General features: G+C 44.5%; 1 protein-coding gene across 1 annotated transcript in view; it reads right to left on the bottom strand.

Annotated features, from left to right (window-relative positions):
- DPT (dermatopontin) overlaps nt 1-18493 on the bottom strand; it is a 32785-nt gene that overhangs the window by 5693 nt on the left and 8599 nt on the right. The window contains exon 3 of the mRNA XM_048817237.2: nt 3539-3646. Within this exon, the coding sequence (XP_048673194.1) occupies nt 3539-3646 (108 nt within the window). The remainder of the gene's footprint in view (nt 1-3538; nt 3647-18493) is intronic.

Genomic DNA, 18493 nt, shown 5'->3' on the forward strand with positions numbered 1-18493 from the left:
TATAGGTAAAATTCTCTATTTTAAACCACTCCATATTGGGCCTTATGAAACACCGTGGGTTCTACAGTCCCCCTTCCAATTCCCCAGTAGATTAATAGGGTTTCCCTTTTCTGTGTGTCCTTCTGCCTGAAACCCAGCTTCTGACTCATCAAGCTGTTTGTGAATGGGTCCTTACACTAATGAACCAGCTTGATCTACAGTACAGAATATTCACCAGTGTTTGGCCCAATCCATGTTTAAGTTATTGAAGGGATGGCGCTATTCAGTCACATTATGATTGTGTATGTAGCTATGATGTTGAGCCTTTGCTTCCTATATTCTGCAATTACTAAGAACTCTCCCTGTGTGCATAACTTGTGTATTTATAGGTTTCAGAGTAACAGCCGTGTTAGTCTGTATTTGCAAAAAGAAAAGGAGGACTTGTGGCACCTTAGAGACTAACCAATTTATTTGAGCATAAGCTTTCGTGAGCTACAGCTCACTTCATCGGATGCATACTGTGAAAAATACAGAAGATGTTTTTATACACACAAACCATGAAAAAATGGGTGTTTATCTATACAAAATGTTTTCTTTCCCCCCACCCCACTCTCCTGCTGGTAATAGCTTATCTAAAGTGATACTCTCCTTACAATGTGTGTGATAATCAAGGTGGGCCATTTCCAGCACAAATCCAGGTTTTCTCCCACCCTGCCCAACAAACCCACTCTCCTGTTGGTAATAGCTTATCTAAAGTGATCACTCTCCTTACAATGTGTATGATAATCAAGGTGGGCCATTTCTAGCACAAATCCAGGGTTTAACAAGAACATCTGAGGAATGGGGCGGGGTAGGAAAAAACAAGGGGAAATAGGTTACCTTGCATAATGACTTAGCCACTCCCAGTCTCTATTCAATCCTAAGTTAATTGTATTCAATTTGCAAATGAATTCCAATTCAACAGTCTCTCGCTGGAGTCTGGTTTTGAAGTTATTCTGTTGTAATATCGCAACTTTCATGTATGTAATCGCGTGACCAGAGAAATTGAAGTGTTCTCCAACTGGTTTATGAATGTTATAATTCTTGACATCTGATTTGTGTCCATTTATTCTTTTACGTAGAGACTGTCCAGTTTGACCAATGTACATGGCAGAGGGGCATTGCTGGCACATGATGGCATATATCACATTGGTAGATGTGCGGGTGAACGAGCCTCTGATACTGTGGCTGATGTTATTAGGCCCTGTGACAGCGTCCCCTGAATAGATATGTGGGCACAGTTGGCAATGGGCTTTGTTGCAAGGATAGGTTCCTGGGTTAGTGGTTCTGTTGTGTGGTATGTGGTTGCTGGTGAGTATTCGCTTCAGGTTGGGGGGCTGTCTGTAGGCAAGGACTGGCCTGTCTCCCAAGATTTGAGAGAGTGTTGGGTCATCCTTCAGGATAGGTTGTAGATCCTTGATAATGCGTTGGAGGGGTTTTAGTTGGGGGCTGAAGGTGACGGCTAGTGGCGTTCTGTTATTTTCTTTATTAGGCCTGTCCTGTAGTAGGTGACTTCTGGGAACTCTACTGGCTCTATCAATCTGTTTCTTCACTTCCACAGGTGGGTATTGTAGTTGTAAGAATGCTTGATAGAGATCTTGTAGGTGTTTGTCTCTGTCTGAGGGGTTGGAGCAAATGCGGCTGTATCGCAGAGCTTGGCTGTAGACGATGGATCGTGTGGTGTGGTCAGGGTGAAAGCTGGAGGCATGCAGGTAGGAATAGCGGTCAGTAGGTTTCCGGTATAGGGTGGTGTTTATGTGACCATTGTTTATTAGCACTGTAGTGTCCAGGAAGTGGATCTCTTGTGTGGACTGGACCAGGCTGAGGTTGATGGTGGGATGGAAATTGTTGAAATCATGGTGGAATTCCTCAAGGGCTTCTTTTCCATGGGTCCAGATGATGAAGATGTCATCAATATAGCGCAAGTAGAGTAGGGGCGTTAGGGGACGAGAGCTGAGGAAGCGTTGTTCTAAGCCAGCCATAAAAATCTTTTGTAGTGATAAACACCCATTTTTTCATGGTTTGTGAGTATAAAAACATCTTCTGTATTTTCCACAGTATGCATCCGATGAAGTGAGCTGTAGCTCACGAAAGCTCATGCTCAAATAAATTGGTTAGTCTCTAAGGTGCCACAAGTACTCCTGTTCTTTTTGTGTATTTATGCATCACCCTGAACAGGGGAGATGCACATACTGTCTGTCTTCTCTCATGAAGACTTTATTTTTGTTCCTTTCTGTTACTTTTATTTTAGATGAAAGAAAACAATTTTAGATTGAACATATAGTGTAGCTCTTTGCATATTGAAAAACATGCAATTGAAATACCCTCAATTGTTAATGTAAGTTCCCTGAATGTCTACAAACACAGGCATTTTAGTCCCTTTTACATGACTGTAAATTATAAGAATTGGTTTCAGGCATGGGGAATAATCTGAAGTCATGTCTATAAGAATATGGAAATTAGTGTACCGGGTCAGACCAATGATCTGTTCCTGTTGGTACTCTGCTTAAAGGAGTTCCAGCCAGCAGCCAGCCACCAGCACTAGGCTCTACTCAATGGGTCAGAGAAAATAATCATACAATCACCATATATAAAAGCGGGGGGTGGTGTGATATTAGGACTGCTGTGAGGCTTCAGGGGGGATATATCTACTGTTATGGCGGGGTTGGGAGTGGAAGAGGCGTCCCAGTCCTCTTTTCCTTGTACCCCCAATGATAGCACCTAGCAACTGTCTACCTTAATCAAGCTAAAGATGGCAAAATGCAGTCTTCAGGGGCTCTGTGGCTATGGCAATTGACGCCAGCGTAACAGGGGATTGAGGGCATTGTATCCTTCATTTCTGGAACCGTAAAAGCCTGGCTTCTAATTTGTCAGGAAGCAGCATACATCTGATGTGGGTCACCTGCGGCTGATGCAGTGTGGCGCACACACACTGAGCATGCAAGTGAGCAGAAGGAGCAGTAGATGTGTCTCCAGACACAGCGCGCAGCATTTGGCAGTCCTGTGTGGCCTGAGGGAAACGCCAAGCGCCCTACACACCTGCTGGCTCCCCAGTAGCCTTCATGAAGGGTGGGCTGAAATGAGCACCTCTGTCCTTCCAGGGGTATGGGATAGTCAAGCTGGAATTTTAAAGATCTGGATAATTTTATAAACAACAGTATCCAGAGCTAGGCAAGAGCCAAAACTCTAGATCCAAACACCAGTAAACCTGGGGGAGCGCAGATCTACATGTGAACTTCTTGGCTGAGGCCCACTGCTAATAATGCTTGTAGCTGTGCCTACTAATCAAATCTCAGCTAAGATGATCACCACTGAGGACAGGGGGTATTCCTCCCCTCCCCTATGTACAGCCCATAACAATTAGCCAGGTGCATGATGGACTTCCCCAGATGAGGGATAGTGCATTTGATGGACCATTGTTTGATCCAGTATGGCAACCCTATATTCCAGATGGGGAGGAGCGGGGGAAATACCCACTTTTTCTCCCACTTCCAATAACAACACAAAGCAAAAAACAAACCTGTCCACAGCAGAGAAGGTAGTAGTTGCTCCCCGGATGTAATGATCATAGGTGTACATCATCATGTCCATATCTTCTCCATAGTGTCCCGGCTGCTCTGCTGTCAGACTTTATGTCAAGGGAAAAGAAAACACAATTTACCTTTTGGAAGAAATGAGGAATGAAATAGAATTAACTGAGTGCAGATCAAGTGCCAGAATCTTCACCTCTATTTCTTTGAAAGTTTTTACTCTTTGAAAGTTCTTATTCTTTGACAACATCATAATGCAGAGTCCTACACATAACATGGTTTTGTTTCTCTTGCATGCAATTTGTTCTTGGAATCCTTTAGGTAATTACAAAGAATTTAGCTGGTGTAGAGTAGGTCTGATTATTAAACATAGCAGCAACTCTGGGAGAAAGGCAATCTGAATAAGAATGTAATGCCTGTCTATTTCTTCTGTGTCTGTTACTCTCCTCATATCAGTTTGTTTGGTTTAGTACTGCAAAGTGTCCTAAATATTGCCAAGTCAAATAAATACAACCATGTCTCCATTTATGACTTATACGTATGAATATAACAGCTATTGTGTTCCTCTTTCTTCTCTTTCCTCCCGGTTTGTATTCAGGCTTTAAGAGAGAATGATCTGGATTAAATGTGTAAAGTGTAATTTATCCAAGGATCTCAAAGTGCTTCTGCAAACATTAATTGAATTATAGTTACAAGCAACCCTCCTGGGAAGTAGGCAAGTAGTATTATTCCCATTTTACAGATGACTAAACAGAGGCACAGAGAGGGTAGGCAGGTTGCCCAAGGTCATCCATCAAGACTCTGGTGGAGGTTGGGAATGGAGACAAGAGGCTGGATTCATCACTGGGTTTATGCAAGTGTAAACAGAGTTATATCCATGTGAATCTGAAGTAAAATAGTGATAAATCAGGTTTCAGGAGGAAATTCTGTCCCAATCGAAGTCAATTGCAAAACTACCCCTGACTTTAATAGGAGCAGGACTTCACCCCAGGAGCTCTAACTCCCCGTTCCCTGATCTAGGCCCCAGCAAATTCAGCAAAGTCTTTAAGGACATTCTTACACACACAAATAGCCCCCTCCCTATTCAGCAAAGCACTCAACTATGTGCTTGAACCCAATTAAAGTCAATGGGATTTAAGCACATCCTTGAATGTTCTGCTGAATAGGGATAGTACTATTGGGATTACTTACACGTTTAAAATTAAGCACATGCTTAAGTGTTTTGGTGAATCAGGGCCCTAACCGGTAACTATGGGAACTATCAGAAACTGGAAGAATATTTTAAGGCAAGTGTATCTGATTTTTCAAAAAGATCATGTTTACATATTAGCTTAGGCTGCTTTATTCCAGAACTGTTTCTGTGATTAAAAATTCTCTGAAATTACCACCAATGGCTGTATGATTAAATGCATTTTACATTACTTTGTTTACCATACTATTGAGCTGTTTGTTTTCTCTGTACTTAGCAGATGTGACTTAATTACGGGTCATTTTCTGCTCTTGAAAATGAAAGGAAAAGACCATCCAGTGCAACATCACAGTTGGCAAAATATTATTCCCGGGCAAATGAAAATAAGAATCAGGTTAGAATTCTGATGCGGATGTTTAAGACCTTAAAGGTATCAGGAGCGGATTCCATTTTACCCCACAGGCATTCTTCTGCCACCTATCCCTAACCATATACCATCATCAAACAAATTAGTGATTGCAGAATGAGTGCAACACTGCCTGGTCTTATCTGAGAAGTGTGTGATCAGGTCGGTGTAACAGCATCCTCGTCAGCATTCCAGCCAGGGGGCTGGCGTTCAACCCAGTCTCTGTGGTGCCTTGTTGTTAAGTGATGATCCACATACAACAACATTTCATCACTGATACAGTCAGCTGCTGCAGACAACCAAACAGAACACCTGTCCGAAGGGAGAAATAACACAGCCAGGGGAATGGATGATTGCTGAGCTGGGTTTTCTGATAGAAGGAAGGAGACGGAGGTGTCCTCTGTGGATGAGAGGATTTGGGCGATAGGTCTGAATTCAACTCCCACTGAAGTCCCTGAAGAGATCTGGATCAGGCCCAGAGTCATTGTCTTAGCGTATGCACAATGTGCCTCAAGTGTTGGGTTGCCAGACCTCTAGTTTTTGTCCAGAATGCCCAGTCAAAAAGTGACCCTGGTGGCTCTGGTCGGCACTGCTGACCAGACCGTTAAAAGTCTGGTTGGTGGTACAGTAGGGGCCCGGGGCTAAGGCAGACTCCTTGCCTGCCCTAGCTCTGCGTGGCTTCCAGAAGCTGCCACCAGGTCCCTGTGGCCCTTAGGCTCATGGGCGGCATGGGAGGCTCTGTGCGCTGCCCACGCCCTGAGTACCAGCTAAGCAGCTCCCATTGGTTGGGAACCGCGACCAATGGGAGCTGCGGGGTGGTAGCACCTGCAGGTGCGAGCGCACCCACAGTGTGAGGAGCCTCACTGATATACCTAGCAGCAGCAAGGACCTGGCAGCTGCTTCCTGGGAGCTGCCAGTAAACGCTGCTGGGATCCCATACCCTGAACCCTCTCCTGCAGCCCTGCCCCAGCCCGGAGTCCCCTCCCTGCACCCAACCCCCTCAAACCCCAATCCCCTGCCCCAGCTCGGAGGCCCCTCCTGATCCCCAAACCCCTCATACCTGGCCCCACCCTAGAGCCTGCACCCCCCAGCCAGAGCCCTTACCCCCCTCCCAGTCCCCAACCCCAGCTGGGTGAAAGTGAGTGAGGGAGAGGGAGCAATGCTGGGAGGTGGAATGGGGCGGGGGCGAGGCCTCAGAGAAGGGGAGGGGCAGGTGAGGTCTGGGTGTTTGTTTTTGTACAATTAGAAAGTTGGCAAACCTACTCAGGTGACACATGACTGGAATTCATCGCTGAATTTCATAGAATCATAGAATCATAGAATATCAGGGTTGGAAGGGACCCCAGAAGGTCATCTAGTCCAACCCCCTGCTCGAAGCAGGACCAATTCCCAGTTAAATCATCCAGCCAGGGCTTTGTCAAGCCTGACCTTAAAAACCTCTAAGGAAGGAGATTCTACCACCTCCCTAGGTAATGCATTCCAGTGTTTCACCACCCTCTTAGTGAAAAAGTTTTTCCTAATATCCAACCTAAACCTCCCCCACTGCAACTTGAGACCATTACTCCTCGTTCTGTCATCTGCTACCATTGAGAACAGTCTAGAGCCATCCTCTTTGGAACCCCCTTTCAGGTAGTTGAAAGCAGCTATCAAATCCCCCCTCATTCTTCTCTTCTGCAGGCTAAACAATCCCAGCTCCCTCAGCCTCTCCTCATAAGTCATGTGTTCTAGACCCCTAATCATTTGGTCCACCGGTTGGATCATTAGCTTCCTCAGTTTGGGCAGGGTACTGATAGGGGGTGTGACGTGAACACTGATCCATCCCAAATACGAGTGCGGCATACACGGCAAAATTTCTTTTCAGTTGTTCCCAAGTGGCAACCTTAGTTGGAGGAGTATTATTGTGATTGATAACAGGCACTGTATTATTTCTGCTTTGGGGACATCTGCCTTCATGCTCTTAAATATATATCTAGGGCTTCTGTTTTTCAGGGTTTATTAATAGCATTGGCGAGGAATTTTTAACAATTTTTGAATTTTATGTAGATGTCCAAAAATTGGGGATTTTTAGGGCTTTCTCTTTGTATATACTGTAATAAGCAATGTATATCACATAAGACCATAAGAACGGCCATACTGAGTCAGACCAATGTTGCATCTAGCCTAGTATCCTGTCTTCCAAAAGAGAATGAATAGAACAGGCAATTATCGAGTTATCCACCCCATGCCCTCTCCTCCATACCCCTGATCATTTTTGTTGCCCTTCTCTGTACCTTTTCCAATTCTAATGTATCTTGCATCAATGCTCTGTCTTGCACTGAGCTTCTCCTGGCCCATTATGGACCCTGGCAGTAGAGAATAGTCACATGTAGCGTGCTCTGGCCTTGGCCCTGACATGCCCATTCCACCTCCTACCCTATCCATGTGTTACTGGTTACAGTAGTACATGCTGTAATAAGTACTCTCTCTGAAAGCTTCCAAAAGAACTACTTTAAAGCACACGAGAGAACCTTTAGTGCACACCAGCGAGGTTTACTCAGAGCAATTAATGTGCAACACGTTAGTGCGCTTTCAAAATCACACCCTCATAGTCCGTATTCCTGCTCTGTGTAGATAAACTCTTAGATACCATAATTTCAGGGGGGGTGGTTTGGTGTTTACTGGATAAATACCCATTTTTTATTTTTTCTCGTTTTGTGTCAGGGGTGTTTTATCAGTATTTATTGGTTAAAAGCAAAAATCAGAAGCCCTAAATATGTATTATTTTAAGCAACGTCAGACATTTTGCAGTATGGGTAAATCAACTTGACTTTGAATATTTATGTTACTGTCTTATCTAGGGTCTGATTTTCTCTTACAGTAAGTCACTCTAGCAGTGTAAAGGAGCCCTTGAGTAGATGTAAATCGCTCCCTGAGGATATCCCCTGTGCAGGAGGTCTCCCCAGCTGGTGTAGAGCTGGAATAAGAGCTCAATACTGTCCCTGTTCTCAGGCTCCAGTATGGGAGGTGGAATGGGCATGTCAGGGGCATGGCCACAACACACTACACAATGACCATTCTCTACACCCAGAGTCCATAATGGGCCATGGGAAGGTGAGTGAAAGATAGAGCATCCCTGAGGCTGCTCTAACTTACGCTGTGGGCTAGGCAGGCCCTTGCACCATATCAGAATGTGGGGAGTGCAAAGGTCATCTAAAGCTACCTTTGCCCTTCCCGCCTCCTCACTTCCTGCCCCAAATATGGGAATGGAGTAAATGAGAATCAAGCCCCTACCATCAACCCCATGAGTCTACCAAAACTAATGGGATGTAGGCTGAAGCCTTTGAGTTTTGCTTTATTATGAATACAAATGCTCCTGAGCCCCTTTTGTTGTGGAGACGAATGTTATGAATAGGGCTAGGATAGCATGGTTCAAGTTCACTTAGGTCTTTCTGTCTAATTCTATTTTCTTTGACGTTAGCTGTGCTCGTTTATGTAACTCTTCCCGTAAGCCCATATGTCTCAAGGTCAGCCTGATTGCATGCTATCCTTTAGAGAGAGATACAAATAATTAATCCAATTGCTGGGTGGTGTGCTATTATCCTCCCTTTGTCTTTCACCCCTTTTTGGAGTTTGGGAGCCAAAACACAGAGCGATCATGCTCTGCATGTTACTACTGGTCCTTTCCAATACCTGGGTCTTTCTCCCAGAAACAGAGATGAAATGTATGTAAATGGTTAAAAATCTCTCAAACTGAGCTGGCTGGCTTATGTGATTGGTAATGGATCTGGAGCCTTTCACCACTGCTGGAGGTTGCTACTTCAAGGCCAGGCCAGGCTGGTCGTGAATGTAAGTTATTACCATTTAAATGTTGTACAATGGCCTATGTGGAATACCTCGGTGGTCTCAGTCCAGATGTCTGCATCACTGCTTGTCGGCAGCAGTCTCAGAAGCAAGGCCAAGGATCTAAATGTGAACTATCATCTCCTTTTCGGTCAGCATTGAGGCACATTAGCAGAGCAGAGCAGAGCAGAGCACTCCTCCGGGGGTGAAACTAGAAAGTTCTACTGTCCTGGATGTGCTTGTTCAGCTGATGGGGGCCAGAATCCGTCTCGGGGACTGGGTTCAAATGTAGAAATGCACAGAAGAAAAGCAGGCATCCGTTTGTGTGTATGTGGAGCTTGGCGGGACTACATGAATATATATTTAGTAATGGATTTTCTCTTTGTCCTTCATGTTGGCACCTAGATATTTCCTAGAGTTTTGTTTGTTTGGTTTTGGTGTATCGTGACTTCAATTCTACAAGTCGTAGGGTGGGCCAGGGTATGTGTTGCATAAAAGGTGTGTTTAAAGGCGCTGCATCTGAAACAGGATCTTTATTTTAGCTTGAAAGTAGGGTTTTGTTCTCCCTGGGGAAGAATAACTGCATAAGAGGTTAAAAGTACGGGTAACGTTATTTTATTCAACCCAGGGAGAGGTCTGTAATAATAAACAATAATTACGAGCATGTCTCATCCATGATCTCGGAGCAATTGACCACAGTGGGTCAGTAGCATTATGTCTATTTTACAGATGAGGAAACTGTGGCAGCGGTGGCCTGATTTTCAGAAGTACCCTGAGCACCCACAAACCCAGCAAAGTCAATGGGACCTGCAGATGCTCAGCATCTTTGGCAATTAGGCCAAGGGAATTTAAATGACTCCCCTAAACTCTCACAGAGAGTTAATGGCAGGGTCAGTTAATATAAGCAGGGAATATAAGCGAGGGTCCTTTAAAAATCCGTTTAAAAAGCCCACTCGTAAGTGACCAAAGGAGCTAGCAAACAGAAGCAGCAGTGTGAAGGTTGCGGATCTCTCGAGACATCTAGATAGACTTATGTGTAGTGCTGGGGAGTTTTGCAAGGAAGTTTACAGAGGGGGAGCAGAAAGGGGGGGCTAGATACACTTCCCATTCCTTAAACTTCTTTAAACTTAAGCCAGAAAAACACCCCCTGATAAGCACAAAACATCAGCAAAGGAACTAACTTCAGGATTAAAAAGATAAAGCAGGCAGAAGTCCAGCTACAGAGTAGGGGCTATCCAGTTTATTGAACCCAATGCAGCATGTATGATTTTCTGCCCTATGGGCAGGTAGCGTATGTGTGCATGCGGGGCAAGGGGATCTGGGTCCTCAGAGTCCGTGTACGGGCTTTGGAGACCAGGGTGGCTGAGCGGGAGGAGCTGAGGGAGACAGAGAGGTACATAGATGAGACTTTCTGAGACACAGTGGAATGGTCCCACCCCCGGCCTGACAGCCTCTGTGCTGTTGAGGAGGATAAAAGTCTCAGGGAAGGAGAACATCCAACTGGAGCAGAGGGAAATGATCCCATAGTTGGGCCCCTCCTTCCAGATGATGTTGTGGTATCCTTCTCTCACTGAGGACACCTCTCTGGGGGAGGGAACTCCAGTTATTAGGAAGAGACAGGTGTTAGTAATGGGCGATTCGATCATGAGAAACAGAGATAGCTGGGTTTGTGATGACCAGGAGAACCGCATGGTGATTTGCCTGCCCGGTGCAAAGGTTGTGGATCTCTTAGGACATCTAGATAGACTTATGTGTAGTGCTGGGGAGGAGCCGGTGGTCGTGGTACATGTAGGTTCCAATGACACAGGGAAGGATAGGAGAGAGGTCCTGGTGGCCAAATTTAAGCTGCTAGGTAAGAGATTGAAGTCCAGGACCGCCATGGTGGCATTCTCTGAAATGCTTCCTGTTCCACTCACAGGGCCAGGTAGGCAGGCAGAACTGCAGGGTCTCAATGCCTGGGTGAGACGATGCTGTAGGGAGGTGGGGTTTAGATTCATTAGGAACTGGGGAAACTTTTGGGAAAGGGGGAGCCTATACAGGAAGGATGGGCTCCAGCTTAACCAGAATGGAACCAGATTGCTGGCACTTAACATTAAAAAGGTTGTAGAGCAGTTTTAAAACTAAGGGCTGGGGGAAAGCCGACAGGTGCGGAGGAGCACGTGGTTCGGACAAAGACATCCCTTAGGGGATGATCCACTAATGGAAATTGTCTATGTCCTAGTAAGAAGGAGAGGATGGAAGATGATAAAATACAGGTAGGATCTGATGAGAAACAGTCAAATGAAAAAAAGTCTCATTCAATTACATCATGTAATGGGAAACAGCTAAAAATTGACAAGTTTTTAAAGTGCTTAAATAGCAATGCTAGAAGTCTAAATAATAAGATGGGTGAACTAGAGTGCCTTGTATTAAAGGAGGATATTGATATAATAGGCATCACAGAAACTTGGTGGAAAGAGGATAATCAATTGGACACAGTAATACCAGGGCACAAAATATATCAGAAAGACAGAACAGGTCATTCTGGTGGGGGAGTGGCACTATATATATGAAAGAAAGAGTAGAGTTAAATGAAATAAAAATCTTAAATGAACTAAACTATACCATACAATCTCTATGGATATTAATTCCATGCTCGAATAATAAGAATATAGCAGTAGGGATATATTACTGACCACCTGACCAGGAAGGTGATAGTGACTGTGAAATGCTCAGAGAGATTAGAAAGGCTATTAAAATAAAAATCTCAATAAGAATGGGGGATTTCAGATATCCCCATAGTGACTGGGTACATATCACCTCAGGGCAGGATGCAGAGATAAAGTTTCTTGACACCTTAAATGACTGCTTCTTGGAGCAACTAGTCCTGGAACCCACCAGAGGAGAGGCAATTCTTGATTTTGTCCTAAGTGGAGCAGAGGATCAAGTCCAAGAGGTGAATATAGCTGGACCACTTGGTAATAGTGAGCATAATATAATTAAATTTAACATACCTGTCGCAGGAAAAACACCACAGCGGCCCAACACTGTAGCATTTAAATTTCAGAAAGGGGAACTACACAAAAATGAGGAGGTTAGTTAAACAGAAATTAAAAGGTACAGTGTCAAAAGTAAAATCCCTGCAAGCTGCATGGAAACTGTTTAAAGACACCATAATAGAGGCTCAATGTAAATGTATACCCCAAATTAAAAAACATAGTAAAAGAACTAAAAAAAAGCCACCCTGGCTAAACAACAAAGTAAAAGAAGCAGTGAAAGGCAAAAAGGCATACTTTAAAAAGTGGAAGTTAAATCCTAGTGAGGAAAATAGAAAGGAGCATAAACTTTGGCAAATGAAGTGTAAAAATGTAATTAGGCAGGCCAAAAAAGAATTTGAAGAAGACCTAGCCAAAGACTCAAAAAGCAATAGCAAAAAAAAAAAAATTGAAGTACATCAGAAGCAGGAATCTAAACAACCAATGGGCCACTGGACGAGCGAGGTGCTAAAGGAGCACTCAAGGACGATAAGGCCATTCCGGAGAAACTAAATGAATTCTTTGCATATTCTTCACAGTTGAGGATGTGAGGAGATTCCCAAAACTGAGCCATTCTTTTTAGGTGACAAATCTGAGGAACTGTCCCAGATTGAGGTGCCATTAGAGGAGGTTTTGGAACAAATTGATAAGCTAAACAGTAATAAGTCACCAGGACCAGATGGTATTCAGTCAAGAGTTCTGAAGGAACTCAAATGTGAAATTGCAGGACTACTAGTCTGTAACCTATCATTTAAATCAGCTTCTGTACCAAATGACTGGAGAATAGTTAATGTGACACCAATTTTTAAAAAGGGCTCCAGAGGTGACGCTGGCAATTACAGGCCGGTAAGCCTGACTTCACTACCAGGCAAACTGGTTGAAACTATAATAAAGAACAAAATTGTCAGACACATAGATGAACATAATTTGTTGGGGAATAGTCAATATGGTTTTTGTAAAGGGAAATCATGCCTCACCAATCTACTAGAATTCTTTGAGGGGGTCAACAAGCATGTGAACAAGGGGGATCCAGTGGATATAGTGTATTTATATTTTCAGAAAGCCTTTGACAAGGTCCCTCACCAAAAGCTCTTAAGCAAAGTAAGCAGTCATGGGATAAGAGGGAAGGTCCTCTCATGTATTGGTAACTGGTTAAAAGATAGGAAACAAAGGGTAGGAATAAATTATCAGTTTTCAGAATGGAGACAGGTAAATAGTGGTGTCCCCCAGGAGTCTGTACTGGGCCCAGTTCTATTCAACATATTCATAAATGGGGTAAACAGTGACATGGCAAAATCTGCAGATAATACAAAACTACTCAAGATAGTTAACTCCAAGGCAGACTGTGAAGAGCTACAAAAAGATCTCTCAAAACTGGGTGACTGGGCAACAAAATGGCAGATGAAATTTAATTTTGATAAATGCAAAGTAATGCACATTGGAAAGCATAATCCCACCTATATATATAAAATGATGGGGTCTAAATTAGCTGTTACCACTCAAGAAAGAGATCTTGGAGTCATTGTGGATAGTTCTCTGAAAACATCCACTCAATATGCAGCAGCAGTCAAAAAAGCGAACAGAATGTTGGGAATCATTAAGAAAGGAATAGATAATAAGACAGAATATATCATATTGCCTCTATATAAATCCATGGTATGCCCACATCTTGAATACTGCATGCAGATGTGGACGCCCCATCTCAAAAAAGATATATTGGAATTGGAAAAGGTTCAGAAAAGGTCAATAAAAATGATTAGGGGTATGGAACGGCTTCCGCATGAGGAGAGATTAATAAAACTGGGATTTATCAGCTTGGAAAAAAGATGATTAAGGGGGGATACGATAGAGGTCTATAAAGTCAGGACTGGTGGAAAAGTAAATAAGGAAGTGTTATTTACTACTTCTCGTAACACAAGAACTAGGGGTCACCAAATAAAATTAATAGGCAGCAGGTTTAAAACAAACAAAAGGAAGTATTTTTTCCACACAACACACAATCAACCTGGGGAACCTCTTGCCAGAGGATGTTGTGAAGGCCAAGACTATAACAGGATTCAAAAAAGAACTAGATACATTCATGAAGGATAGGTCCATCAATAGGTATTAGCCAGGATGGGCAGGGATGGTGTCCCTAGCCTCTGTTTGCCAGAAGCTGGGAATGGGTGACCTGGGATGGATCATTTGATGATTACCTGTTCTGTTCATTCCCTCTGGGGCACCTGGCATTGGCCACTGTCAGAAGACAGGATACTGGGCTAGATGGACCTTTGGTCTGACCCAGTAGGGCCGTTCTTATGTTCTTGACTCACACTCTACAGCTCAATCCTCTGCGCCTCTTTCCCCCTCTCCAATAGCGGCTGTATTGCTAATGATGCCTTATCTTGCTGGTAAATTGCAGATTTATTATACAACCTATGGCCAGTGAGATGAGAAGCCGCTCTTTGACCTGGTCTTTCCTCATTATCATGCAGCACTTCCTCCAATGAAGCCGTGACCAAAAGCTGGGGCCTTATATTCTATGAAGGCACAGGAACTTTGACCTTATACCCGTGATCACTCAGGATAAGCAGTGGCCCACGGGTGACCGTGTTGCTTCAAGTGCTGTTTGTAGTTGCATAAAGAATGTGGTTTCGCTAAGGGGAATTTTGTATTACAGGTGGCGATGGCTTCATGTGGCATGTCTGCAGCACATGGGAGTTAATTGTTTGTTTAACAGAGAGGAAGATTTTCATACTTTTGGAGTTGGGTATTATGGGTATCCCCTCCTAGCAAGCAGGCTGTGTTGAAAAGCGAAGGGAGGTCTCCTCTTAGTAATGCTTCACGAGAGGCTCTAGCTTAGCGCATGATTTTAGTAGAGCTCCAAGAGAGGAATGCTGCTAAGGATTCAAGAGCTACAAGGCGCTTGGAGCTGCTGCAAAGGCAATCAGCCTTTTATGGGGGCAGCATGGATGAGACACTGGACTGGGCCTCAGGAGTCCTGGGCTGTATCCCCAGTTCTGCTGGGTGGCCGTAGGCAAATCACTTCACCTCTCCTTCCCCTCTGTTGTCTAGTTAGATTATAAATTATTTGGAGCAGGAACCATGTCTTATCATGTGTATGCACAGTGTCTAACACAACAAGCCACAATCTCAGCTGAAGGCCTGTGGACGCTGGCATGATGCAGTTCTCTGTGTGATCTGGGAGCTGCTGCCCATTCTGCAAAGGGGAAGGACTGAAATAGCGCTAGGTCGTTTTTCAACATTAAATGAATTAGGATCTCTTGCACAGTGGCTGACTGATCGCCATGGAGACTGAATTCGTCGGGTGGTGTTCACTGGGGTATATGTCAGCAAGAAAACTTCACTTCTGCCTTAAAATTACCACATTCAACTGGAAGGTATTGAGAGTGGTAAATGTGGGTTTCCAATTCTGCAGTTGCTTTTCTGACTCTGTAACGGCACTGCTCATAATCTCAGAGGTGCCAGGTAAATCTCCCGTGGATTATAATGTGGTTTTGATGACATCTTGGGTAAAGGAAACAGACACTTCCTTTAAGGCCAATAAACTGTAAACGCTTGGAAAATGGCGTAGTTGCTTGCCCGATCTAACTGAGAGAGAAAGCAACCACAGCACCAGCCAGACCCCTCTGGCCCTCAGCAATGCTGGTTGTTTGGAGAAGGGAAACAATCATAAACACGCTGTGCAGACTTTCAGCTGCTCCGGTGACATGTTTGCTTTTGAGAGCATGGAGTCAAACTTTTCAAGAACCCCTATGAAAAGAAAAATATGAGGTCTAATGGGATTACTTAGTAATGACATGTCCACATCTGCAAGGAATTTGTTGCCTTTCCAATTAGATTACATTTGGTTCCTTCCAGAGTGATGGTGGACACCTGGTCTTCCACCACCAAACATACTTTACTTTTGTAGCATTTTCCCGGGCAGGTAAAGTATTGTGTTTTTTCCCTCTCCTGTAATTAATTTAACAATCTTTGGTATGGTAGAAATCCATGGAATTCAAGAACAAGGCTTATCGTGGTAGGAAAAAAACAAGAACTCCCCCAAAAATATCAAGTTCAAAAATCTAAGACTGGAGCAGGCTACTGTTGTAGCTTGTAAAGGGGTGCATATTGAGGAGTTTCACTGGGACTTAGTGGTGAGAACATATGTTCAGTGTTAAGCATGTGCTTAAGTCCATCCCTGTTCTGCAAAGCCCTGAAGCATGGGTTTTAGTTATATAATGGTGCCTTTAAAAAGTATTCTAATAAGTAGTATATATAATCTGAAGAAGTAAAAGGTAAATGAACTTTATGTTTAGGCTGAGAAGTTGGAAAGATTCTAACAAGTTGTGTGCCGGCCTGCTGTATATTGGGAAGACTCTGCCTCTTAGGAAGGAACTTTTCATTTCATGAGGAGCGTCGGGGTAGGATAATTGATCATTTTCTCCTTCAGGTGAAACACAGATGCAGTTTAAAGTGAAACCCAAAATATGAGTGATAGGTATATTGCAAGAGAAGATGCAGAAGATGCAGAAACGGGCATGAAAACGTTTTGAGTGGGAAAGGGGGTCAGACAAATGAGATAAGAACATCTTAATTCTCAAACTACTCTGTGAATCTCTGACTCCTATTAGTTTTCCTTAGAAATCTCCCTGCACTCAGATACCACAGGGAAGGGCTCGTTTTGATTTAGATGAGAGTAGATCAGGGATTTGCAAACATTTTGGTAGCATGAACCACATTTTCTTGTGGCTCACACATTATCCATTGTACAGTAATTGCACACATGGAAAAGTAATATTAGGAAAATATGCCTGTATTGGTTAGATGCCTTTTAATGCAGTTGAGCAGGTGGAAGCAAGAAGGAGGAGCCAGCACCATGGGAACAGCTAGTTCTCCACAGACAACCAGAAATTGTTCCACAGACTAGGCCACAGTTTAGGAGCCTCTGACATAGAGAGGGAGAGGGGCAGTGGGGGAGAGAGATGTTATCAGAATTGGACAGGCATTGAAATAAATAATTAATCTTGCATTATCATTATTATTACTTAAGTAGCTCCAACAGTGGGTAAGATGCTTCATGGATAATTCAGAAGACATGAGCCCTGCATCTAAATAGACCATATATAGCTAATGGCTGGTGGAAGAGAAGTAAAGGAAAAACAAGTGCTGAGCAGTGAAGTTTAGCAGGGTCTTGTTAGTTTCATATTTTCTGTTGGAGTCACAGAGTGAGTGCAAGACCAGAATGAGTCATGTGAGGGGGTACACCTGCCCTGCATTGGGCAAGAAGAGGTTAACCCTACGCTGTGGGCTGAGGAAGCCAGGCCCCCTCTCCCCTGCTGGGCATGCTCCAACTGGAACCCCAGTATAAAAGGGAGCAGCCCAGCTCAGTCTGCTCTGACCACTGAGAAGACAATGTGCGTTGCAGGTTCCTGTCCAGGAGCTGTCGGAGTCCCAGACTGCAGAGGCCAGGCATGCCAAGACCCAGGAGAATACCTGGCTACCCATGGGAGCCCATGAGAAGGAGTCGTCAGAAGCTACACTGGCCAAGACCCCCAGAGAACCAGAGGGCCTAAGGACTCTGGAGCAGACATTGACCTGGTTGTGGAACTGGGAACACAGTCAGTATGTTTTGGACAGATCCTCACTGACCAGTGGCAGATACTCTCACTGCTGATAGGGTCCTGGGCTGAGACCTGGTGGAGTAGGGAGGGCTTGGGCTCCCCTGCCCCAGCTGCCAACCCACCGCTGAATGGTGGCCCACCCCACTTTTTGGCCATTAGGCTGTGCTGCCCTGCACCAAAGCGTGGGCCCACTGACTCTTGCCATTAGGCCCTACCACCCTGCACAGGACGGCAGCCCTATCAACTCTGGCTACTAGGCCATGCTGCCCTACATGGAAAGGCAGCCCTTTTACCTTGACCACGGGACCATATCTCCCCCCAGAGGGATGACAGTGTATACCTGCCCTGCGATAGGCCACTGGATCCTGCCCTCCTGTATAGCACAGGCCACTAAACCTCACCTAGCCACCCCCACACCAAGCCAACAACCAGAATTAGACCCAAGTATTACAGCCTTCAGGAGACTAAACTACTGTGTGCTACAGGCAGAGGACAGGAGGGATCGAAGTCCATCAATGTCCGAGGCCCTTGCAATGGTTCAGTGGGGTTCTTCTATTACTATATCTTGTATCTGTCTGGATAACACTACTTTGAAGGGAGGACTAGGGGTTACAGGCCACTTGGAAGAAACATGTTTAAGGAGGGACTTTAAGGAGGAGAGTATCAGTGGGCATGACACACTGGGTCAGGGAGAGGTTCCAGGCTGAGGGAGCCACATGGGAAATGGCACAAGAGTGGAAGAAGGACATGAAAGCAGGATGTTAGACATGTAGCTTGAACAGAGCAAACTGGACCCTGGAGTGAGTGCCAGAGATGATAGCACAGAGTCAGGCATGAGTTAGACAGTGTAGATCTGACTTTATAATGTCTCTGTCCCCCTGGAGGGTCCCAAAGACCTTTAACAAACTGTG

This window comes from Caretta caretta, chromosome 1, assembly GCF_965140235.1.
Source record: "Caretta caretta isolate rCarCar2 chromosome 1, rCarCar1.hap1, whole genome shotgun sequence".
Taxonomy (NCBI): domain Eukaryota; kingdom Metazoa; phylum Chordata; order Testudines; family Cheloniidae; genus Caretta; species Caretta caretta.